General features: G+C 49.2%; 1 protein-coding gene, 2 long non-coding RNA genes and 1 pseudogene across 8 annotated transcripts in view; 1 reads left to right on the top strand and 3 right to left on the bottom strand.

The window, feature by feature from the left end:
* UNC13A (unc-13 homolog A) overlaps positions 1-4,256 on the bottom strand; it is a 61,740-nt gene extending 57,484 nt beyond the window's left edge. For all 6 annotated transcript variants that reach the window (XM_073220151.1, XM_073220152.1, XM_073220145.1 and 3 more), the window contains exon 1: positions 4,072-4,256. In XM_073220151.1, the coding sequence (XP_073076252.1) occupies positions 4,072-4,093 (22 nt within the window). In that variant the 5' untranslated portion in view covers positions 4,094-4,256. The remainder of the gene's footprint in view (positions 1-4,071) is intronic.
* A 30-nt stretch (positions 4,257-4,286) lies between these two features.
* Positions 4,287-12,840, top strand: LOC108388003 (uncharacterized). Its single transcript, XR_001850961.3, has 3 exons — positions 4,287-4,414; positions 11,149-11,246; positions 12,600-12,840. It is a non-coding gene; the product is annotated as an uncharacterized lncRNA (long non-coding RNA).
* On the bottom strand, positions 8,525-12,911 carry LOC140845588 (uncharacterized). The gene is made up of 4 exons (XR_012124435.1): positions 12,779-12,911; positions 11,497-11,590; positions 10,809-10,941; positions 8,525-8,751 (listed from the first exon to the last, which is right to left on the bottom strand). It is a non-coding gene; the product is annotated as an uncharacterized lncRNA (long non-coding RNA).
* A 2,710-nt stretch (positions 12,912-15,621) lies between these two features.
* LOC118970022 (jhy protein homolog pseudogene) lies at positions 15,622-17,745 on the bottom strand (annotated as a pseudogene).
* Between the last annotated feature and the right edge of the window lie 4,593 nt (positions 17,746-22,338).

Genomic DNA, 22,338 nt, shown 5'->3' with positions numbered 1-22,338 from the left:
TGTGTGTGAGATGAAAGTGAGGTACAAGTTAGGGAAGCAGCTAAGTTTGCAGTTCTGAGGATGAATCAGAGCCAACCTGTAGGGCATCTTATGAGGGTGGCAAGAGCAAAGACCCAGATGCCCAATCCCCTGGCTGGATGGTAGGAGAAACAGGGTAGCCAGAGGCAAAGGGACTTGTGAAGCTTCCTGGGAGAGGGGCAGGAGAACAGTCACAATGAATGGGAAGATCATGACATGTCTGTTTACTGAATGGATGAAGGAAGAAAGGATTCCTAGGACAGATTCAAACTCCATAGGAGGAACTTGGGTGTCTCCCAGATCCTGGGAGCTGAGAAGAGGCTCAACCTTCACCTCTCACTCCCAGTTGGCTGCAGAGTAAGCCAATTACACCTCTGGCTCCTTGGAACCAGGCAAGTTGTTGAACCTCCTTCAGTCCCGGTTTTCTTCATCTGTAAAATGGGTTTCTATGAGGATTAAAGAGGGCAATGAGCATAAAAGCCCATAACACTGTGCCGGATAAATGGGGCTTGTTCTTGATGTTATTTATTACTAGTTGTGAGACAAACTCACCTTCACACACATTTGCTAATTTGTATGCAACATTCATTCATCGAACATTTATGGAGACTTTAAAACATTGAGTGGTCTGGCAAAATGCTGTAAGGCACATAGGAAGATTTAGAACTGAATCCCCACCATCAAGATTTTTCATGTGCTGTTTCCTCCACCCAGAACATTATACCTCCAGCCCTTCCTGTTCCTCCCACCAGCACAAGGCCCAGAGTAGGGCTGGATCCTCAGAACCAGAAACAGTCCCTAGAAAACAGTATATGCTCAATGAATGCTTGCTGAGTAAATATATGAATGAATTCATGAAGAAATCAGGTAGCATTTGCAGCCTCAGGACTCTGCCAAGACCTAGCAAGTAGGTGGGGGTTGAGGAGCAGCAGGGGTGGCAATGAGACTCCACCTCCATAAAGACATGAGAAGGGCAAAGCTGGTACACGGTGGTCTCCCATGTGTTGGTGCACTTGTGGATGCTTGCATGGGTGTTTGCTCACATTACCAGGTCTGGCAGGTGTGTGTGTGCATGTATGGAGGAACATATGATTATGTGTACCATCTGAATGCAGGTGAGGGTCTGCACGTATGTGCTGGGGAGTGGGGTGAGGTTATATGGGAGACATGCTGGTGTGTGAGAGCTTACTATGTTCAGGCTTTTATGTGATATATCAGATAGAAACGTATGTGTGTGATGCATTGTATGGTATGTGTATGTTTTTACTTGCATACATGTACACACTCATATATATACATAAGTGTGTATCTATATGCAGCTATTCACCATTCAAAGAGGCTGCTTTGGATGTCCAGGCAAGGGGTGTCATGTGGGTACACATATGGCTTTGGCATGTTCTCATGTGCACACATGTATATTTCTTGGGACTTGGGAGCCTAACAGGTATATATGGGTACATGCCTGCATGTCAGGGCATGAGTGGATCCTTTGACCTGGATATTATAAGAATGCATCAAACATGTATAGATGCATCAGTGTGTGTGCACGCAGAATCAAATGCCTATATGTCAGAAACCGTGTCTATGGTGGCAGAGTGACTGTGTCCTATATACACATACATGCATGTGTTCAAAAGGGCATGTGAACATGCATGCGTGTCCATGTGTGTGCAGTCACAGGCACGTGGTCTCCATGGAGCCTTGATGGATCCTGAACATTTCTGCCTACACACGGCAAGTCTGGGTGTGAGTGTGCCAGCCCATGTGTGTACAGGCATGGGCAAACGTGAGTGGGCCCCTGGTTAGGGGGGACAGGTATCTCCTCAACTCCAAGTTCAAACCTACAGAAAGATCCATTCTCCTCCCCCCTCCCCCAGCCCTCCTGGCCTCCCCAGGCTGGTGTCCCCTCCACCCTCCCAGCATCCCTCCCTCTCCCCATTTCTCCCAGTCTCCTCTTGGGTCTCTCCCAGAGTGATGCCCCTCCAGGTCCAATTCCTGGCTCAAGCAGCCTTGCCCCCTCAGCGACCGCCCCCACTCTGTGGGTGACTCCCTTCCTGTAAGTTCCAAAGAGTCATCCGACACAATTCTTCCTCTCGGCCTGTTGCTGAAAGCCTCACCCTTCTTCCTGCCCACCCCTAGACTTCACACAACCCTGGCAGCCCAGCCTCCTGTTTGCCTCAGAGTTCATGGTGATATTTCCCCACCACCACCCCCAACCCCTGACTAGACAAACATTCCAAGGAAACCCAACTCTGAGGAGGTGAGGTGGGTTTAGGGTGGGCGTGGGAGGGAGCAGCAGTGGAGAGTTAGCCAGGCACACCCACACTCGCCCCCTCCTCCAGTGCCAGCCCCCCACCCAACTGCTAGGCAACTTAGAAGAGAGAGGATGCCAGTAGCAAGTCTGGATGTTCACTTCCTCCTCCCCTTGGCGGTTGTGTGGGGGTCCCCTCCACCTGCCCACTCCCCTAACTGAGCCAAATTTTGATCTTACAAGCCCTTCTGCTACTAGCATCCTCGCCCGTCGAGAACGAGTTCAGGGAAAGAAGGCCCCTGTCTCTTTAAGAACACTGGAGTCCACGCCGGCCCAGCCTCGGGCGGTCTGCCCTCGGGAAGCCGCCGCAGCCGGGAGCGAGCGGGCGGGGCTGGGTTTGTGAATGGAGCAGCGGACGGGCGGGGAGACCGGGGGAGGGGAGGCAGGGGCGGTTCCCGGTTGCTGAGCCTGCCCTCCGGGGTCCAGGCGGAGACCGGGGTTCAGCTCTTCGTCAAGGTCTCAATCTCAACCTTCTCCCTCTCACGCACAGCACACTCCCCGCTGCCTACTAGGGTCTCCTGAAGCCGTACATCTCAGGCCTGGCAGACACAGCTCTTACCTCCCCAGCTTCTTGAAGAGAGTAGGGGTGGGGGTGGGAGGTCCCAGCCCTTAGAACCCAAGACTGAGACCTCTGTAAGCCTTGAGCCCCTGTTCACTATCACCCCAAGCCGCCCAAGTTCTCCCAGAACCTGATTTCTCAGCAGGAGTTCCGGGACTCCTGGGTCCTGGTGGGCTGGCTTCTCCTCCATCCCAGCCTCAGAGGTGCGGGGGGTGGAGGGTGAGGGGTGGGAGGGCGGGGAGCGGTCATGCCCCTCTCGCGTCTTTCTCCCTCCCTCCACCCCAACGCAGAGCGTGGGCCTGGGCGTGGGCCTCGGTGCAGATGGCGTTCTGGCCCCAAAATAGCTCTCACCCCACCTCTCCCTCCCTCTGTTCGGCACAAAGTGGGTGAGGTGAGGATGGGCAGGAAGGGGTGGGTGCAGGGGGCCACTGCATCTTCAAGGGATGGGCTTCCTGCGGAGAAGGCCAGACGCGCTGGAGGGGTGGGGAAGGGACAGACTCGCAGGCGATTCCCCCATCCCCTACTCGGAAAGCCAGAGAGCCGGTAAAGCTCTCCCGGACCCCCTCTCCTGACGTTGGCAAGCGGTCTCCGCAGCCCCTTCCCAGGCCTCTCCACACCCAAGGCTGGAGGATTCCTAGAGCTCGCGGTAGTCCTACTAGCCAAGACCCAAATCACAAGACCAGGGCTTGGACACCGCTCCCGCAGCACTCCTCAAATTCCGAGCCGGGTCGGCGTCCAAGAAGCCCAGACCCCAGCGCAGGACTTCTTCCAAGTACCCTACAGGATAAATTCCAAGTGCCCGGCCCCTTCCACATGGACCCCCTAATAATCTGGCCCATGCAGTTTCCCCTTTAGACCGTTCCCAGGAAAAGCCCCAGTCCCTGCTGGCGTCCAGACGGGCCTCCGCGTTCAGCCATGTCCACACGACCCCCAGCAAAGACCACCAGGATCCCCTGACAGCCCAGCTGCGTCTACCCGGATCATCCCCTCAGGCGTCCTGAAGCGTCTGCAAGGGCTATCCCCTCAGAGTTCAAGCTGGTGTCCCCTCCACCCTCTCAGCATTCCTCAAAAGTCCAGCCGCGGGGACTCAGGCCACCCCCTCAGAAGCCCAGCCGCATCCACACGGACCCCCAAACCAGTCCGCGTCCACATCGGCCCCCCGCCCCGCAGCCTCGCCTCCTACCTCCAACGCAAAGCAGAGACATGTCTCCTGGGTCGCCGGCCGGCCGGCTCCGTCAGGGTGCGCTTAGAGGCCACTGGCTGGGGTATGGCCAGGGTTGCAGCCCGCGCTCGGCTCACGCCGGGGCCCGGCCTCTGCCGCCGGCCATCTTGGTTCAGCACCGGGGGTGCGGACAGCTGCTGACGTGACGCTGACGTGCGGCCGTGGGGCGGAGCCCAGGGACGCCTGATGGAGCGGGGGCGCCGCAGCCTGGGGCGAGGGGGCGGGACTTTAAAGGGCCGGAGCCGACGGGAACTCCCCGTCCCGGGGCTCCCCACCCAGAAGCACCGAGGGCTGTATCACGCAGGTACTTTCCTGGTTCTGCGTGTGTCTGTCTTTCTCGGAGTTGTTCTGAGGTCCTTTGTTTCTCCCTTGAGTCCTTCATGCCTCTCTGCTTTCTCCAAGTATCTCTAGTCCTTTGTCTCTTAAGTCTGTGCCTCTTTACCACTGTTCCTCCATCCCTTCATCTTTAGTGCCTTTGTTTCACTGTTTCTAAGCCACCCCGCCTGTGGATCTTTCCATACACTCGGACAGGATCCCATCCATCATGTCTTTGTGTAACTGGCAAGCTCCTATTTATTCTTCATTGCCCCCAGTTTGGATATTCCTTCTTCCAGGAAGCCTTCCTTGGCTCCCCTGCTCTGAGCCTTTATTCCACTTTCTAGACTCCCCCAGCCCCCAGCTATCCCTCTGGTTCAGCCCTAACCCCAATACAGCTCTGCTCCCCAGGTCTCCCACATCCAGCTGGGGAGTAGTTTCATGTGGTGCAGTGCCTGCAAACCTGTTCACTGTGCATCTCCAGTGCCTAGAACAGTGCCAGAGACTAAGCCTCACAGAGTCCCCCTTACCCAGCACACATGAAGAAGCTACATAAACACAGAATGTACATGGAGTGCTGCAGGGGAGGCCTGTGTTCAAAACCCAGCTCTGCCTCTAATCACCAGCATGACCTTGGGCAAGTTATGTGACCACTGTGCCTCAGTTCCCATATCTGTAGAATGGGAATGATAACAGGACTTGCCTTACATTGTTGCAGGAGATAGTATGTAAGTTAACACCCGAAAATGCTAGAATAGGAATGCAGTTTTCCATGGTTGTACCTCTCATTGTTTTTAAAATTTTTATTACATGTCAATTAGCTATCAGTAAGGAATAAAGAACAGCAATGATAGGCTGAAATAACACTACCATCAGAGTGGACCTCTTCCCTATCTCGTAATCCCTCCCCTTAGAAAGAACTATCCCAAACATGTTTACTACATATTTGTCAGCAAACAGTACGTCGTTTGGTTTTGTGTTTTTAAACTAGAATAAAATGATCACATTCTTTACCAACCTGATTTGTTTGCTCAACAGGAGTCTGCTGATATTCATCCACATTTCTGTGGGTGCCTGCAATACATCCATTTTCCACTGCTGTAGAGTATTCTTTTGAATTAGTACATCTTTGATTATTTATCTGTTTTCCAGTTGGTGAACCTTAGATTGTTTTCACTTTGGGTTTCTTACAAACAAAGCTTCTATAATTATTCTTAGAAATGCAGACTGGTGCACATGGGTAAAGATGGCTGGATAATAGGACACCCACAGGCTCAGCTTCACAAGATAACATCGAATTGCTTTTTGATATGGCTCTTGCAGCTTACACTGTGCCAGCACCATATAAGCATTTGGTTTATCCACATCCTTGCCAACATTTAAAATTGTCCAGGTTTTTGAATTGTGCCCAAGTGGAGGGGGTGGAATAGTGTTGCATTTTGGTTTTGATTTGCTTTCTGATTGCTTGTGAGAGAGAACTTTTTATGTGATTATTGGTTTCTTCTTAGGACAAAATGCCTATTCAAGTCTTTTATCCATTTCTAAAAACTTGACAGTCTTCTATCGATGGGTAATTCTTTATCCACATTAGATATTAATCTTTTGATGGTTCCATGTGTTGTAAAAATCTCCAATTACATGGCTTGTTTTCATTCAATCTGTGGTGTCATTTTCTGAGCAGAAGCTCTTTAGTTCTTAGACAACCTTTTTATTTTGGAAAAAGTTTAGGTATACAGAAAAGTGGCAGAGGCACAGAGCTGTAAAAAGTATTGAGTGTACTGATATACCCTATGCCCAGCTTCCCCTAACATTATTGTCACATATGTGGTTACAGGGCACATGTGTCAAAACTAAAACACTAACATTGGCACTTATTATTAACGGAATTGCAGACTTTATATTTTATGAGTTTTCCTACAAATGTTCTCTCTGTAGTCCTGGATCCAATCCAGGATCCTACCTTGTATTTAGCTATCTTATCAACTTGGTCTCCTCCTATCTGTGAGTTTCTTAGTCTTTCCTTATTTTTCATAACCTTGACATTTTTGAAAAGTACAGGTCAGGTATTTTGTAAAAGGTCTCTTGATTCGGGTTTATCTGATGTTTTCTCTTATTAGACTGGAGCTATGAGGTTTTGGGAGGAAGGTCTTGATGGGGCTCCCTCCTTGTAACATCATACTAGAGGTTCCTGATATCCATCCACATGACATCATGGGGTATATTACCTTTGATAACCTGGGTAAAGTACTGTCTGTCAAGGTCGTTCACTGTCAAGTTGTTATTTTTCCCTTTCTCTATTCCATTCTTTGTAAGCAAATCTCTAAGCCCAGCCCACCCTCAAGGGAATTATGCCCTACCTCCTGGAGCAGGAAGCTCTTAATTTTTTTTTTCTTGAACTTATTATTTTTTTTATTAAGGTATCATTGATATACAATCTTATGAAGGTTTCACATGAGCAATATTGTGGTTTCAACAGTCACCCATATTATCAAGTCCCCCCACACAACTCATTGCAGTCACTGCTCATCAGTGTAGTAAGATGCTATAGAGTCATTACTTGTCTCCGGGCTTCACTGCCCTAGGAAGCTCTTAATTTTAAATTCCTTTTTTTATTGCTGTAAAATACACATAACAAAATTTACTGTTTTAAAATGAACAGTTCAGTGGCATTTAGTACACTTACCATGTTGGGGAACCACCACCTCATCTCCAGTACTACAACATTCCCATCACCCCAAAAGGAGACCCGGGCGCTCCTTGAGCAGCCACTCTCCATCCCCTCCCCCACCCCGTGGTAACCAAAGGCTACTTGCTGTCTCTATGGATTTAATTTCAAATTCTTCGGCTTGATCAATCTTTTCTTTTGCGGTATGCACACTATGTCTCTATTTTTAATTGAGGCATGATTAACATACAACATTATATTAGTTTTAGGTGTACAACATAATGATTTGCTATTTGTATATCTTGCAGAATGGTCACTACAATAAGTCTATTTAATATTTATCACATACATAGCTATATATTTTTTTTCCTGGGATGAATGCACACTGTGTCTTGTTTAAGGAATTCTTTCATAAAAATAGTCTCATAGAGTCTTATGCTTTCAGAGTTTTGTCATTTACAGTCAAGTCTTGACCTCTCTTGGAGCTGAATTGGGAGTGAGATAAATTGGGGGGAGTGAGATAAAGTCCAATTGCGTAATTTTTTTCCATGTAGATAATCAATTGTATCTATAATGAAACTGTCACAAAGCAAGTTTTTGGACATCTGTGGGCTTAATAACGGGCACAGACCACCCAGAAGGTACACAGTGCTGCAGGATGTCTGCCCCACTGGGTGGTCACTTTTGACTCTCTTCTGTCTGGGGAACATCTCTTCCTGTTACTTCAGCTTTAAACTAACTTTATACTTTATCCTTGATATCTGCTAAAATGTCAGTTACTCCATCCTGTTCTCTTTCAGAACTATCTAGCTTATCCTTCACCTTTTTGTCAGCTTGTTGGGTTCCATGGAGAAACCAGGCTTGGACTTTGATTGGAATTGCATTGAATCTGTAAACCAAACAGGGAGAATCAGTATCTTTTATGAGATCGACTCTTCCAAAATGCAAATACAGTGCACTTACCTTTCAACAAAGCTTATGACTTTCTCTGTAAAAATATTGCACATGTCCTTTTTTTTAGAGTTTTTTTTTAGGTGCTTTGTATTTCTGGTGCTTTGGATGATAAAAGGCCTTTTTAGATGACATTTTGTACCTGTTAGCTGCTGGAGTATAGACTGCAGTTGGCTCTGTATAGAATCTAATGAACTTCTTCCGCCTTTTGTAAATCCTGTAATTGTGTCTGCAGAGTTTTGGCGCTTTCATTGTATATAATGATGTCATCTCTAAATAAAGAAACTTTCATTTCTTCTTTTCCAGCTCTTGAGCCTTTCATTTCTTTTTTCTGCTGTATGGTATGGCTAGAGCTTTCCATACAACCTCAGCTGCCATGGCAACAAGCATCCTTGCCTTGTTGCCCCTCTTAAAGCAAGCATTTCAATATTCACCATTAAATATTGCTATCTGTAGATTTTTATAGAAAATCAGATTAAGGAGGTCCACTTCCATTTACAGTTGGCTAAGATTTTTTTTCTTTCATCATGCACAGGTGGTGAATTTTAACAAATGCATTTTCTGCATCAGTTAGGACACCTGCCTATGTAACGTTTTGTCTTTCATCTGTTCATATGAATTACATTCTCTCAATATGCTTGATAGGCGTTGGCCTCTCTTGTTCTCTGCTTCTCATCTCCCACATCTCATCTCCCTCCTCTTCCAAGTCCCTGATAAAATGATCACTCAGATATAATTAATTGTTAAACCCCAGTGTCCCATTTCACTCCCACCAACAGCTCGGCACATTCCCAAAGCTATTTAATGTGCTATCTCATCCCTCCACTGAATTATGCCAGGCTGCCTCCGTTTTCTCTTGCCCTTTCCTCTCCGCAGATCCCTCTTTCCCTGGCTCTCCTCACTATGCATCTGCCTCTATGTCTTTGACAAGCTCTCTCAGACTCTGATTCTTTCTCTGTCTTTCCATCTCATGGCTTCTGATGTCTCACTCTCTCTCATCCTGTGAAACCAACAGAGAAAAATAATTGAAAGAGGAGTAGTGGGAAATAATGCATAGACTGGTAGGAAGAACAACCCCCTTCCCCCCAAACATTCACACACACACACACACACACACACACACACACCCTCCTGGCCATCCCAGCTCCTGGCCATCCCCAGGGGCCCTGCTCTTATTAACACTTACACATCCAAAGCAGCTTGGAAGACATCTGGGCTTTGGGTGAGAAATTTCCCCCTCCACAACATCGATTGAGCTCAGCTTTTTAATGAGGAATAGGCAGAGTTTCTAGAGCCCTAATCCAGAGCAACCTTGCTTGATCTTCACATAAATGCCCAATTTTTTACTGTGTACATCTGATGTTTCTAACACTGTGCAAAGCTCCACAGAGGGGACAGCTATGAATCAATGAATCAGATGTCAATATGTTCAACAAACATTTGTTGGTACCATCGGGTGGCTGGAAACTACTCTACTCTTGTCAACGGGTTCCAACAAGTGACATGGTCCCTAGCATGAAAGTGGGACACAAACAAATACAGAGGACATCAAGGAAAATTATGAGGAAAACAGAGAGGGTACCATGATAGAGAGGAGTGGTGGTGGAGGGGGTAACCTCTTCCTAGAGGAGGCAATGCATCAGTTGAGACCCAGAGGAGAAGGAGCCAGGCATAAGGAGAGATGGCGGGGGGTGCATTCAAGACAGATGGCAGAGCAGGTGCAAAGGCCCTGAGGAAAGGACTATGTGTTGGAGGAATACCAAGGGGGCTGATGTGGCTGAAGCAGAATGAGATGGAAGAAGATGGGCAGGGGCTGTGAGGGGCTTGGGAGTTTGTGAGGAAGGGTCTGAGATGCGGAAAGAGAGAGACTGAGACAGGGCGACTGTGAGCAAGAGGGAGAGATGAGGCCTGAGGCTCCATGGCCATCTTGTGGCCACTGAGGCTTCATCCTCACCCATGTCCCTCCATTCCCAGACCCTTTTCTGATGCCCTAACTGCAGTTGTAGGGCATCTACATGGCATCTGCTGCCCTGTGCCTAGAATGGTGTCAGCATACAGTAGGCACTCCATACATATGCATGAGTGAGTACATGTCAGAGGGAGGGAGGGAGGAGGAGGAGGTGGGCAGGAGCACAGACCACGTGAGCTCTCCTGGCACCGGGAGGAGTGTGGGTTTTAAGCAAAGGGCAACAGGAAGCCATGAGAGGGCTTTGCGCAGAGGAGGGACGTGTTCTGATTTGTGATTTTGGGAATCCCTCTGAGGCTGCCCATGGGAGCAGGGATGGTCAGGGCAGAAGAACAGGAAGCCAGGGCAGCAACCAGCCAGGAGATGGCAGGGCCCGTGGGAGTACCTTCCCGAGGTTGGGGCCATTCTGGAGTCTGAGCCATCAGGACGAGCTGATGGACTGGCATGTGGGGGAAGGGAAGAGACATAGCAAGGATGAGTCCAGGGTCTGGGGACTGGGCAGCTAGCTGGGCGATGGTGGAACCATCCACCACTCCGATGGTGAAGCAGCAGGTCCCAGGGTGAGAAATAGCACTGTGCATTGAATTTGCTGTTGGAAATGCCCACAGGGTACCCAATGGGAATAACTAGTGCAGTTGGACATTTGAGTCTGAAGCTTAGGGGAGAGGTTGGGCTGGTGATCCAGAAGGGATTAGACATCTACGTGAGACAGGGTGTGGCCACTTGAGGCCAGAGTGTAGACGGGGTAAAGGGCGACTGGGTTTCCAGAATTAAACCAAGACATCTAATCCAGGGGCCCACCTTATCATTGTTTGTCTGTCCCCAACTCCAGTCCCTGTTGTCAGGACAGCAATCGATGGTAAGCGCAGGGATCATGGACTTCCAGATGCTCTTATTCTCTTCCCTGGAAAGTTCTATCATCAATGGCCTTGCCCTGGGAAATGGGGTGGGGTGGTGGCAGGGAGCCCTGAAGGGAGGAAGACAGGAGTCCCCCCTTCAAGGTCCACCTGATCGGGGAAGAGTGCCCAAGTGGTTCCCCAAGCCTACTGTGTGCTTGGCAATGTTTTGAGTGCCTGACAAATGCTGTTTCTCTTAATTTTCTGCATCCTGAGGTGGATCCGATATTGTGCTCATTTTATAGATTGGAGTTTGACTTCCTAAGACATTGGAGGGGCAAGGCTGGGATGTGAAGTCACACCAACTCTCAGAATAGGCAATTTCTGCAACACACATGTTCAGGTGATCATTTATTCATTCAGCAAATGCAGCCTGTGTCCATACCCACACCCATTGCCGTGCCTAAGGTTGGGGGTCCTGTCTGAAGTCTGGGAGGTGGGCATGGGGCAGCAGAGCTCAATCTCTAAGGTCAGGGCTGGGATGCAGGCAGGGAGAGGGTCTGGGTGGGGGTGGGGAGGCTCTAGTTGGGATGTTGCTGAAGGCTTCCTGCAAGAGGGGAAGCTGGAGTGTGGGGGGAGGTCTCACCAAGTACCATAGAAATTGCAGAAAGGGCCTTCCTGGCAGAGGTCATGGCCGGTGCAGATGCTCTGAGGCTGGACCTCCTGGTGCTTCTAGTTGTGACCCTGCTGTGGTAAAGAGAAGTCATGGGGGCAGTTACGGTTTATCGCCTATAAAATGTAGATTAAAAAATAATTGTTTCCTTGGAAACTAATGGGAATAGGATTAGGATTGCACTGATCCCCTTGCTAGTTCCCAGTCCTGACCTGCAGGCCTGCCGGGCAGTATTAACTCCAAGAAGTGAAGGGATTGGCTTCGCTTGGGAGAGGACTGATAATAAAAGAGAACGATCACATTGGTCAAGAGGATGAGGCGGAGAAGGGGGCAAAGGGACGGGATTGGTCCAAGACGGAGTGGGGCTCGGAGGCGGGTCTCAGGCCAAAGTTCCCAGAGTGACCAGCAGGAGGCAGCTCTGGGCCACTGGGTGATTCCCAAGATTTGGGGAGACCTTGGAGCCAAGGACCCTCTGAAAGGGAGTTAGTTTATTTAACAAATGCCTGCAGTGTGCCAGGTGCTGCCCAGAACTCTGGCTTAATCCCTAGTTGATCTGACGGGTAGGGAAACAGAATAAAAATGTTAAGTCACGTGTCGAAGATCCCATAGCCAGCAAATGGCAGAGCTGGGATTCAAACTCAAGCAGCCCACCTAGGCCCTTAATGCCTATGCTCCCCTGGCTCTCATTGCAACCCCCAGTCCCCTAAAATGATAGCTAAAAAAAAAAAGCAAGGGCTACCTTTCAATAACTACTGAGCTCTTCCTGTATGCATTATTTATGCACAATCTCCCCAGGGGTGTAGCCATTTCCACTTTACAGATGAGGAAACCGACGCACAAAGAAGTGATGCCAGTGTTAGGTGGAAAGGTAGACATGAGCAGCCACTGAAGAGGAAGATAAGGTTCAAGGAAAAACTGTCCAAACTGCCCAGGTAAGGGGTCCCTCATGATGACAACAAAGGCTTTGCAGGGAGATAACTTCTGGCCCACTGGGACCAGGCCAAACTGGTGCCAACCAGGTCCCAATACAGGCATAATTTTGTTAAAATAAAATAAGATTGCCGTTTTGCTTCCCCCCTCCAGCCAACCCCAGGCACCATGGGCTTTTCTGCACGCGTTTTGGGAAAAGACCCGCACCAAGAGGAATGGGTGTATAACCAGAACTGTCAATCAAATGACCTCACACTGTCAATCAAAGAAGTGTCTCCGGGCTAGGTCGCGATAACTAGACCCTCCCTTAAAAGTTCGGGGCCTGTGTCTACCTTGACGCTGGTCCTCTCTTCCCTTGGAGTGTATTCAAATAAAACTTTCTCTCGGCCTCGCTTGTGTGCCTGCCTTTCTAAACTTTGTTGCGTTGGGAACAAGAACTGGAGAAGAAACTCAACCCATAACGCTGGAAGCCAGGGTGGTGCCGTCCAGCGTGAGACTCCAAGCAACAGCACGTGAGACGCGTCCACTGTTACGCCGGGGTCCAGCGCAGGGGAGGGGCAGGCAGGAACCCAAAGACTCTCCCCGCTCCGGATGCCTGCTGTCACCACTGCCCGCAACGGGGCCCCTCCACCTGCCCCAGCTCAAAGTTGTACCTTCATTCATGCCACCTCTCTGAGTCTTGCTTCCCCACTCCAAATTGGCTGGGGACTCCAGCACTTGCACCCAGACTGTAGGGTGGGCTAAGGAGAAGAGGCCTCAATGCTGTCACCTTTGACAGGTGGGAATATGGCAGCTCAGAGACGCCAAGGCATTTACGCAAACTGCGCAGGCTGTAAGAGGCGCAGCTGGACTGGAACCCCAGGCTCTCATAACTCTAGAACTACCGTTAAGGCATTGTCAGGCAGGGCTCTGTTAGCCTTTGGTGCCTGGGTGGTTCCAAAGCACTCCAGGGTCCTAGGGAAGTGTTTGAGACCTAGGTACATACACGCGAAGGCTCCAGAACGGAAAAGGAGAACTGTGAAGTTCAAATATATTGATGTTTAATTGCATTCTGGAACAGGATGTCAGCTCCATTGGGGTTAAAGGCGAAACATCTGGGAACAGGCCTGAGGTGGGATATGGTCTCCTGGGAAGACCCCAGCCAGATCACCACCAGCTAGCTAGCTACTCATGAGAGCTACCTGTCAATTTCCAAAGCAAAATGATAAATTACAAGAATAACTAGTTGGGCCAGCTGTTGAGTGCTTAGCAGGTACTGGGGCTGGTGTGTGCTACCTGTTTTAAGATGTGTAATTCCCACAGTGTACCTTCTAGGTGGTGGCTGGTATGATGCAGGTTCCACTAGGGATACCCCTTCCTCTCTCTTCCCCTGGGTAAGCTGCTTCCTCTCCTACTCTCATCTGAAATGCTCCCTTCTCCTAGAAACCTTCCTTGACCCCAAGGCTGGATGGAGACCTCCCATTGGGCACCCCATGTTCTCATCACACCAATTTTCTTGTCTGTCTCCCAAATGAGGCAGCAAGCTCCTTAGAAGCCAGGACCGGTGTCAAAAAACAGTATCCCCATTGTCTGGTGTATAGTAGCTGTTTAGGGGCTCAAGAAATATATGTTGAGTGGAATAATTAATGAATTAATCTGGTCTAACAGATTAGGGAGCCCTCAGCCCTCCTAGCACAGTGAGGAGCTCCTGAGGGCAGGACTGGGGTCTCGTCCACTGCTGGCCCAACACGGGGTCTTACACACAGTGGGCGCTCTCTCTTCAGTGTGGAAGGGAGGAGGGAAGGGACACACTTCAGTTCTGATTATGACAGTGCTCAGTAGTGGCTTATGACACCACTCCATGGTCCTCTGCAACCCCCAGGAACCTAAACAGTTCCAGTCGGCCACCTGGCTTCTTCACTTGCTCTCTATCTAGGGCCTGCTGGGAGCAGGGGTTGGGGAGAGGAAGGGGGAGCGGAACAGTGTCCTGAGCCACTATTGGGTGTGCACAGCGCCCACTCACCCAATCCCCTGTGGGGGTGGAGCTTGGCTGGCCCCTGAGCCAGCAGTGGGAGAGCAGAGGGAACTACCTTTTCTGGGGAAGTCTTCGTACTCTTTGGCGGATTCTGGAAGCGGCTAAGGGCCCCGGGAGAAGATGGAAGCCTCCCTCCAAATGCAGCCTCCTTCCACTCATTCCCTCTCTCCACTACAACCGCACCCTGGCGATTCTACAGAAGGCACTGACTCCAAGCAGGAGCCCACTCCAACCAGGCTGCTCCCAGCCCCCTTTCCTTTGGCCCTGGAGCCTGGTGGTGAAGATCCCTGCCTCTAAACTGAGGACCTCTGGGTTCAAATCCTGGGTTTGTCAAGCGCTGATCCGTGTGATCCTGGGCATGTGACTGACTGACACTCTCTAATCCTGTTCCCCACCTGTGCGATTGGATGGGTAGTTAGATGTGTTAATCTTATAAAATGCTTAGAACCAGCTCACAGTCATTTTCACAGTTAACTTTCCATGTCCTCTGTTCCTGTACCTTACATGGCTCCCTATGGCCCTCAGAGTAAAACCCACACCCCTTCCTGTGACCAGAATGCCCTACATGGCCCATCATCTACCAACCTCCCTGGCCTCACCTTCCCGCATTTCCTTGTCACTCCTTGCAGCCCCTCTCTGGGCTTTTCCTGTAGTTTTTTGTATTTTTTAAAATATAAAACCAAAAGGCTTTATTCCCTAGTTCTTATTCGCCTAGATTCTAACTGATTTGAAAATAAATTAAAGCATTGATTTCTTCCTCAAAAGTAAAATTTGGCACCATAATGTAATAGGGCCCCATATTTTAAATCCTGTACAAAGCAAGTATAGACTGCAGTTGGGTGATGAAAACAGGTCAGTGCTCTCAAAGCAGAGAGGCTGGCTAGAGTTTCTTTTCTCCACGTCCATTCCTTGGGTGTGTTGGGTGTCCTGCACACATATTGTCTACACGATGTGAAGGACTTTGAAAGCAGCAACAGCCTGTTTTTCCCTTTCGTGTCTGCTCTGCAGTATTTCCAGCAGGGAGATTTCAGGTGAAGTGCCTTCTTTTCCAGCATAGGTTGGAGTTTTCTTTTCTTTTGATGTTTGACCAGTTAGATTTGAAGGTTTGGGTTTGGGGATGGTCTTAGCATATTCCAAAGCCTTCTGCCGAGAGATGGCAGGTTTATTTTCAGTTTTTGCTGTTTGTGGCTTTGACAACGTGGAGAGCGCCTTCACGTTATTCTGCTTCACTTGCTTGGCATATTCCTTCTGTTGTATTAACTTCTGCATTTTGTGTCTGATGGACTCAAGGTCAGGTCCAAGGCCTCCAAGCTTCACGTCTCTTTTCTGATAATCTTTCAGCTTGGAACTCTTAATGCTGCTGCTTTTCCTAGGCTTTTTTCCTTTTTCCAGTTGAAGGTAATAGCCTTTGGAATTGCTACGACTCATTTTCATTTGGTTTCTATGGCTTCTCTCTGGACTGAAGTGGGATTCACTTTCTACCCTGGACAATATAGGTGGAAACGTGACGCCAGATAAGGCCCCTTCACTGGGCTGCCCCTCAGTCAGGTGCATTAAGGCTCGCTGGTGCTGCTCCATAATCTGCGTGAGCTGTGAATCTGGAGAAGCTCCAACAGGTTAGCTGTCAGAGGAAGAATGGAATTTCCATAATATTTCTAAATTCTTATACTTTGTCTCAGAATAAGTCTGTTTGGGTTGCTTCTTATTTTCAGTAGATCCACTGACATTGATGCTGGACACAGAATGCAAGCCCTCCCGGCTCAGGGGCACCTGTCTCTTAGGAAGTTCATTAACGTAGTTCAAGTCCATGTTGGAAAGAGTGTTGATGTGTGGCTGCTGATATGAAAATCTTTTCCCTTCTTGGTCTTTATGTCCTCTTTCTGTATTACCATTCATCACCAAGTGATAATCAGTAGAGTTTTTATATAATGCCTTATCAGAAGCCTGTGGTGGTGGAATGCATTTACTGGAGGTGACTTTGGGATTCTGGCTCCGGAGAGCATGTGAGTACTGCAGGTCATTGCGAGGGCATTCATGATCACGATCGTTTCACGCTTTACGGAAGTATCAGTAGGCTTATTTTGATTTTGTTGCTGTCTGGGAGTGCTTTTCTGGCTTCCTTGGCTGACCACCAGCTCTTCAGTCACCAAAGACTTCAGGCCAGGCTGGTGTTTATGCAGTTTTTGGATCTTGTGCTTGGTTGGTCTTCTGGAAGGTTGCTGGCCGTTGGTTGGTTCAGATGACTGCCCTCTTGGTAGACTGCTTGATTTTGCAGTTTCATATTGAGACCAGTGTTCCTGGTAATCCTTTAGCTGTTGGGCTCCGTCGTGCCATCTGTCTTCATGGCGGGCAGCAGCCTTCGCAGTCTCTCTGGCATTCTGAATAGACGTCTTGGCAGTTACTTTGATGCGGTAGGAAAACTGTTCTGGTTGAGGAAATCTGTTCCCCCGTCTTTTTGTTGTGAAGTCGAAGATAAGAGTCTGTTTTAGGAGTGGGTAATCCCAAAGTCAGCTTGTTTTTTTCCACAAAATGTTGTCTGGACTTTCTCCGCCGAGGGCTACGGGATCCTGGCAGGAAAACCTCATTATGTGAACTTGAACTCTTAAAGTACCAAGAGAAGGTGCTAGACTTCGCTTCCAGGTCACTGTCGCTCAGCCCAGAAAATGGCTCGCTGCTGTGGGTGCCACGCTCATAGTTTGGGCTTAAAAATTCCCTACCAAGTAAAGAGGCTTCACTCTGTGGGCTCTCCTCCTGTTTGCCTTTCTCCTCCGAGAGTTCCATCGACGTCTCCTTGGAAGGATAGAGTGGTTCCAAAGGCAGATTTTCTGTACAGCTGTCTATAGACTCGGGTAATGTGTGTTTAGCCAATAACTTGCCCTCCTTTGTTTTATTCTTCCAGTTTGGGTCATATCGGAGGTCTGAATATTTGTCTTCTAGTGACTGTTGACTGTTTTTTATACCATCGTCCTGACTGTGGAGGATTTCCCTGCCTTCTGTCTGAGCTGCTCTGAAGCTGGCTTCCCCCTCTGTCTCACTCAGGCTTGCCCGCAGAGGGCTTGCTCCCTCTAAACTGTCAGCCTCCATATAGTTGTCCAGGGTTTGGTCTTCAAGTTCAGACTGGGACTTAATCTCTCGCGTGAGGCTTTCTGAATCAGATTCCAAGGAGTCTTTTGAAATCAGTAAGTCTTCTTTCTTAAAAGGTGGCTCTCTGGACTGGATCTTTAAGCTGGTATGAAGGGTAGGAGATTGGCTAGAGAGCTTGGGAGTTAATTTACAATGACTCATCTTGAAAAAAAACAGACGAACAGAGGAGATCTTGGTGGACAGGAGCAGTTGGCTGAATATTTACGGTTGTGGTTCACAAAAGCATTACCTGCGCCGAGCTCCGCCGCGACCTCGGCCTCCCGCATCCTCCGCACCGCCGCCAACCGGGCCCCGCCGCCTCCCTGGGCCACGCCCCGCCCGCGGCCCGGCGCTGCCCTGGAGACCGCCAACAGAGGCGTCCCGCGCCCAGCCTGGCAGGCTGCGGGCGGGGCGCCCAGGGAGGCCAGGGCCAGTGCCGGGGACAACCCTGCCCACCCAGCTCTCGGAGAGGTGCCTGGCCACCCTGACTTTCCAAAGTTGGAAAGCAAGGAAGGGCTTTTTCCTGTAGTTTTTGAACATACCCAGTCTGCTCTGGCCTCAGGGCCTTTGCAAATGCTGTGTCCCTGATCCCTGCCAAGAGGTGCTCTTCCTTCTCCAGAGGCTCCTCCTTGCACTGTCCCATACTTGTGCTCAACTCTTCCTCCTCCTTCAAGTTCTGACTCAAGTGCTGCTTCCCCCAGGAAGTCCTCCTAGGTCCCTCCAGGAAGAATTAGGTTGGGACATCCCTGTTCCATTCTCAGGTCCCTGTTTGTCTCAAATGCATGGACCACCATGAATAGACAACAAATTGAAGTCCTCCTCTATCATCACTGCACCACCAGGCCCAGGGGGAAAGGGCTATATGTTTTTCCTCCCATATATTTCACCTGGGGAAACTGAGGCTCCACTCAGAGGTGGCCTGGAGCAGGTCCAAGCATCTCTTTGAGGCAGAACCATTTCACCTTGGCCTCATTTAACCCTAGCAATATATTCTAAAGCAAAAACATTCAGCACCAGCTCCTGCTGTGGTGGAGCAAATTGGAGCCACACCCTCCTCTCAGGAGACCCCTATGGGCCCCCTGAAGAGCCCCCAAGGCCCCTCCACCCTGGGCCTCTTCAGCTAACTACTTCTCCTCCTAGCCCATCCATGATCCCTTGGGGACTCTGTGTCTGGTTCTGTCTTCCTCCAATCCGGGGACTCCTTGGCACAGGCTGGGGTGAGGTCAGCACAGAGGATGTGGCTGGAGAGGTGTTTGTGGAATTAATGAATGCATCATCTGCCTGATGAACTCCTGTGCACTCTTCAAAAGCCTAGCCCCAATGTCCCAAACAAGGCCCTCACTGAGTCCCCCATTCCCAACTCCTCCAGTTCCAGGCCCAAGACTGGGGGACATCTTTGGCCAGCTCTTCCTCCTGCAGACTGGGGTCTTTTTGGGGACCAGGACTGAGACCTCTCAGGGGCACAGGAAGTTGTCAGGAAGTATTTACTGAATGATGGATGAATGAATGAATGGATGAATGAATGAATACCCATTGCAGGACCTGGAGTCAGATGCCCTAGGTTCACACCCCAGTCAACATGCCAGACACTGAATCTGTCCCTTGACCTCTCTGAACCTCACTTTCCTGTTTTTTTAAATGGTTATACTCAGAGCCTGTGCTCCAGCTTGTTGCAAGGATGAAATGAACTAACACATAAATCATATGACCCCCAGGTAAGGGACCTCAGGCTCCTTCCTGTCTCAGACTGGGAGTGATCCACACCCAGAACCAGCAGTTTTGCACCCCTCCAAAGCACCCGGAACCAGATGCTGTCAACACACCCGCTTAGTGAATGTTGACAACGGAGTTGGTGAGAGAGGTGGGGAGGGAGGGAAGAAAGGCATATGTCCCAGTGGCTGAAACCTAAGTGTTGTTGAGGATGGAGGCGGCATGGCCTCCTCACAGAACACTTGGGAAAATGGTCTGGCCATTTCTTACGCATGACCCAGTCACTTCACCCCTGGGCGTTTACTGAGAGAGAATGGGGTATAGTCACCAAAAGACATATACAAAAAGGCTCAAAACAGCTTTATCCATGACAGCTGAAAACTAGGAACAAACCAAATGCCTGCTGACAGGTAAAATGGACAAATAGTGAAAAACTGGTACCCGGCAATTATAATCGTCATCATAACAATAAAAATCCCAAGTGTTTGCAAGGATGTGGAGACCCTGGAGCCCTCACACACTGTGGGTGGGGATGTAAAACAGTGCTGCTGCTGTGGAAGAACCAGGCAGCTCCCCAAAAGCTAAACATAGAATTACCATAGGACCCAGCAGTTCCACTCCTAGATATACACTCAAGAGAACTGAAAGCTGGTACTTGGCAAAAAGATGGAAACAATACAATTGTCTGCCAACAGATGAATGGATCAGCAAAAGTGTGGTAGATCCATACAAAGGAATAAAGTAGTCATACATGCTACAACATGGATGCATCTTGAAAACATTATGCTGAGTGAAGAAAGCCAGATGGAAATGGACACAAATTGTATGAAATATCCACAACAGGCAAGTTCAAAAAGACAGAAAGGAAGGGGTATGTGGGGGGGACTTGGTGAAGGGGGGAGCCTAGTAAACATAATGTTCTTCATGTAATTTTAGATTAATGATACCAAAATAAATATAAATAAATAAATAAAAGACAGAAAGGAGATTAGTGGCTGCCAGAGGTTGGGGACGGGGGTGGGAAATGACTGCTCATAGGGCTGCAGTCTCCGTTTAAGGAGATGAAGTTGTTTTGGATCTAGATGTTGGTGAGGGATGCACAACATTGTGAACTAAATGTGCTAGAAGTCACTAAATTACACTTTAAAATGGTTAAAATGATGTTATGTTACATGTGTTTTACCACGATTTAAAAATTTTAATGGCATTCACGAACACTACATAGTAATGAATAGAGGCAACACCCTCTCCTTATCACAACATGAGGAGCAAGAGAAGACAGACCGAGGAGCGGACCCCCTGTGTGATGCTATTTATATGAAGTCAAAACCGGGTAAAATTCACCTGCAGCGACACAGGTCAGGGCAATGGTGGCCTTGAGGGAGGGGAGAGTCAATGAAAGGCTGAAGGAACTGCCAGGGCCTGGGAATGTTCTAGGTTCCAATCCAAGGGTCATCACCCTCATCAGCCTCCACTCCTGACATTTGTGACCTTGACCATGCCTCTGGTAAACCTTGACAAAAATGTTAAAAAAGGGAAAAGAACTGTCAGGAGAAGGAAAGAGCATCCAGCAGTCTGGAAGGCCAAGAGTTCTGTTTTCCTGACGTGCGCCGTCACCTGACCCCGCTGCCAGCCTTGAATCAGTCATGCAGCTGAGAGTGGACAGAGGCAAGAGGCAGCAACCTGAGTCCAGGGCTTGGGGTTTCAGAAATGGTTCCTGGATGCTTCTTCATCTCTGGGGAAATGCTCTCCACTCTCCCCATGTCAAAGTCTCAATCTGGGAACAACCTAGGTAATGAAGGGCAGCAGCAGGCTGATCCTGCCTCCCAGAACTTCTCATTTCTGTCGATTTGTTTTGTACACCTGCAGAGACAGACGGTGCACCTCCAAAAGAGACAGCTCAGTGTCTCCTGGGCTTGGACAGTTGTCAGAAAGTTTGGTGCAATATGATTATGATTTTTTTTGGACAGGGAAACCTCAGGACTTCAGAACACTCAGAACATCAGACCCCAGAGGCCTAAGGACGGACTCTGCCCACCCAATCAGACCCCACCTCACAGAAAAACGTCTTGACACCTCAGGGCCCTTCAAGACCAACTAGAATTAATACCAGCAATCATGACTAACAGCCTTAGCAGGAGAGCATAGACTTCAGTCAAAAGGTCCTGGGTTGAAGTTCTGACCCAAACAATGGATACACATGAATGAATGAAAGAATGAATGGTGGGCAAATGGGCTTTTCACTCCCATTCTACAAGTCTTTACCAAGCATTTCCAGGACACCCAGCCTTGTCCTGCAAAAGGCCAGGACCCCAGAGAGGTTTCAGCCTGGCCTGACCTCCAACAAGCTTCCAGCCTCGTGGGAGAGATAGAGCCTGACATGGACGCTCTCACTCTTATTATTGCTCAGACCAATAAGAAGTCGCATGCAGCCAGGACATTGAGAAAGGAGCCAAGGAGGAGGAGGGATCAGGATAGAGGAAGGATGCCGGGCCCAAAGAGAGAGGAAGTGGAGTTCCAGAATGTTAGACGGCATGTGACCAGCGACTGTTACACACTGACCAGGCAGGAAGTTGGGCTCAACAACCTAGATAATGAAGGGCAGCAGGGGGCTGATCCTGCCTCACAGACCTTTCATTTCTGTTTTGATTTGTTTTGTATACCTCCAGAGATGGGGAGGTGTAGCGTGCCCCACGTTTTCTTTGGGTGACATGAGAGGACAAATAACACAGACAACACAGACAGACAGACAATGGCTGCAGCCCTGATGTGGCGCAGCACTTTTATTTTTATACTGCCTTTCTCGGACCTCAGCCAAGTGCTATACTCATCTTTCCCTTCTCCCAGGGGGGGACAGGCCAGAGCACCTTGTTGATTTTCTTAACGTCTGCCCAGTAAGCAGGGGCGGTGTTATCACACGTCCTCAAAGATCTCCCTGTTTTCAGAGTGAGGCTTCTTGGCTCGTTTTCAAAGACAAGATATGCTTCCGTGGGCAGATAACGTCCAAGGACGCCACCAGTTGTTCTCAAGCTAGTGCTTTCCCAT

The sequence above is a fragment of the Manis javanica genome, chromosome 13, assembly GCF_040802235.1.
Source record: "Manis javanica isolate MJ-LG chromosome 13, MJ_LKY, whole genome shotgun sequence".
Classification (NCBI taxonomy): Eukaryota; Metazoa; Chordata; class Mammalia; order Pholidota; family Manidae; genus Manis; species Manis javanica.
This window is presented reverse-complemented; position numbering and strand designations above follow the sequence as displayed.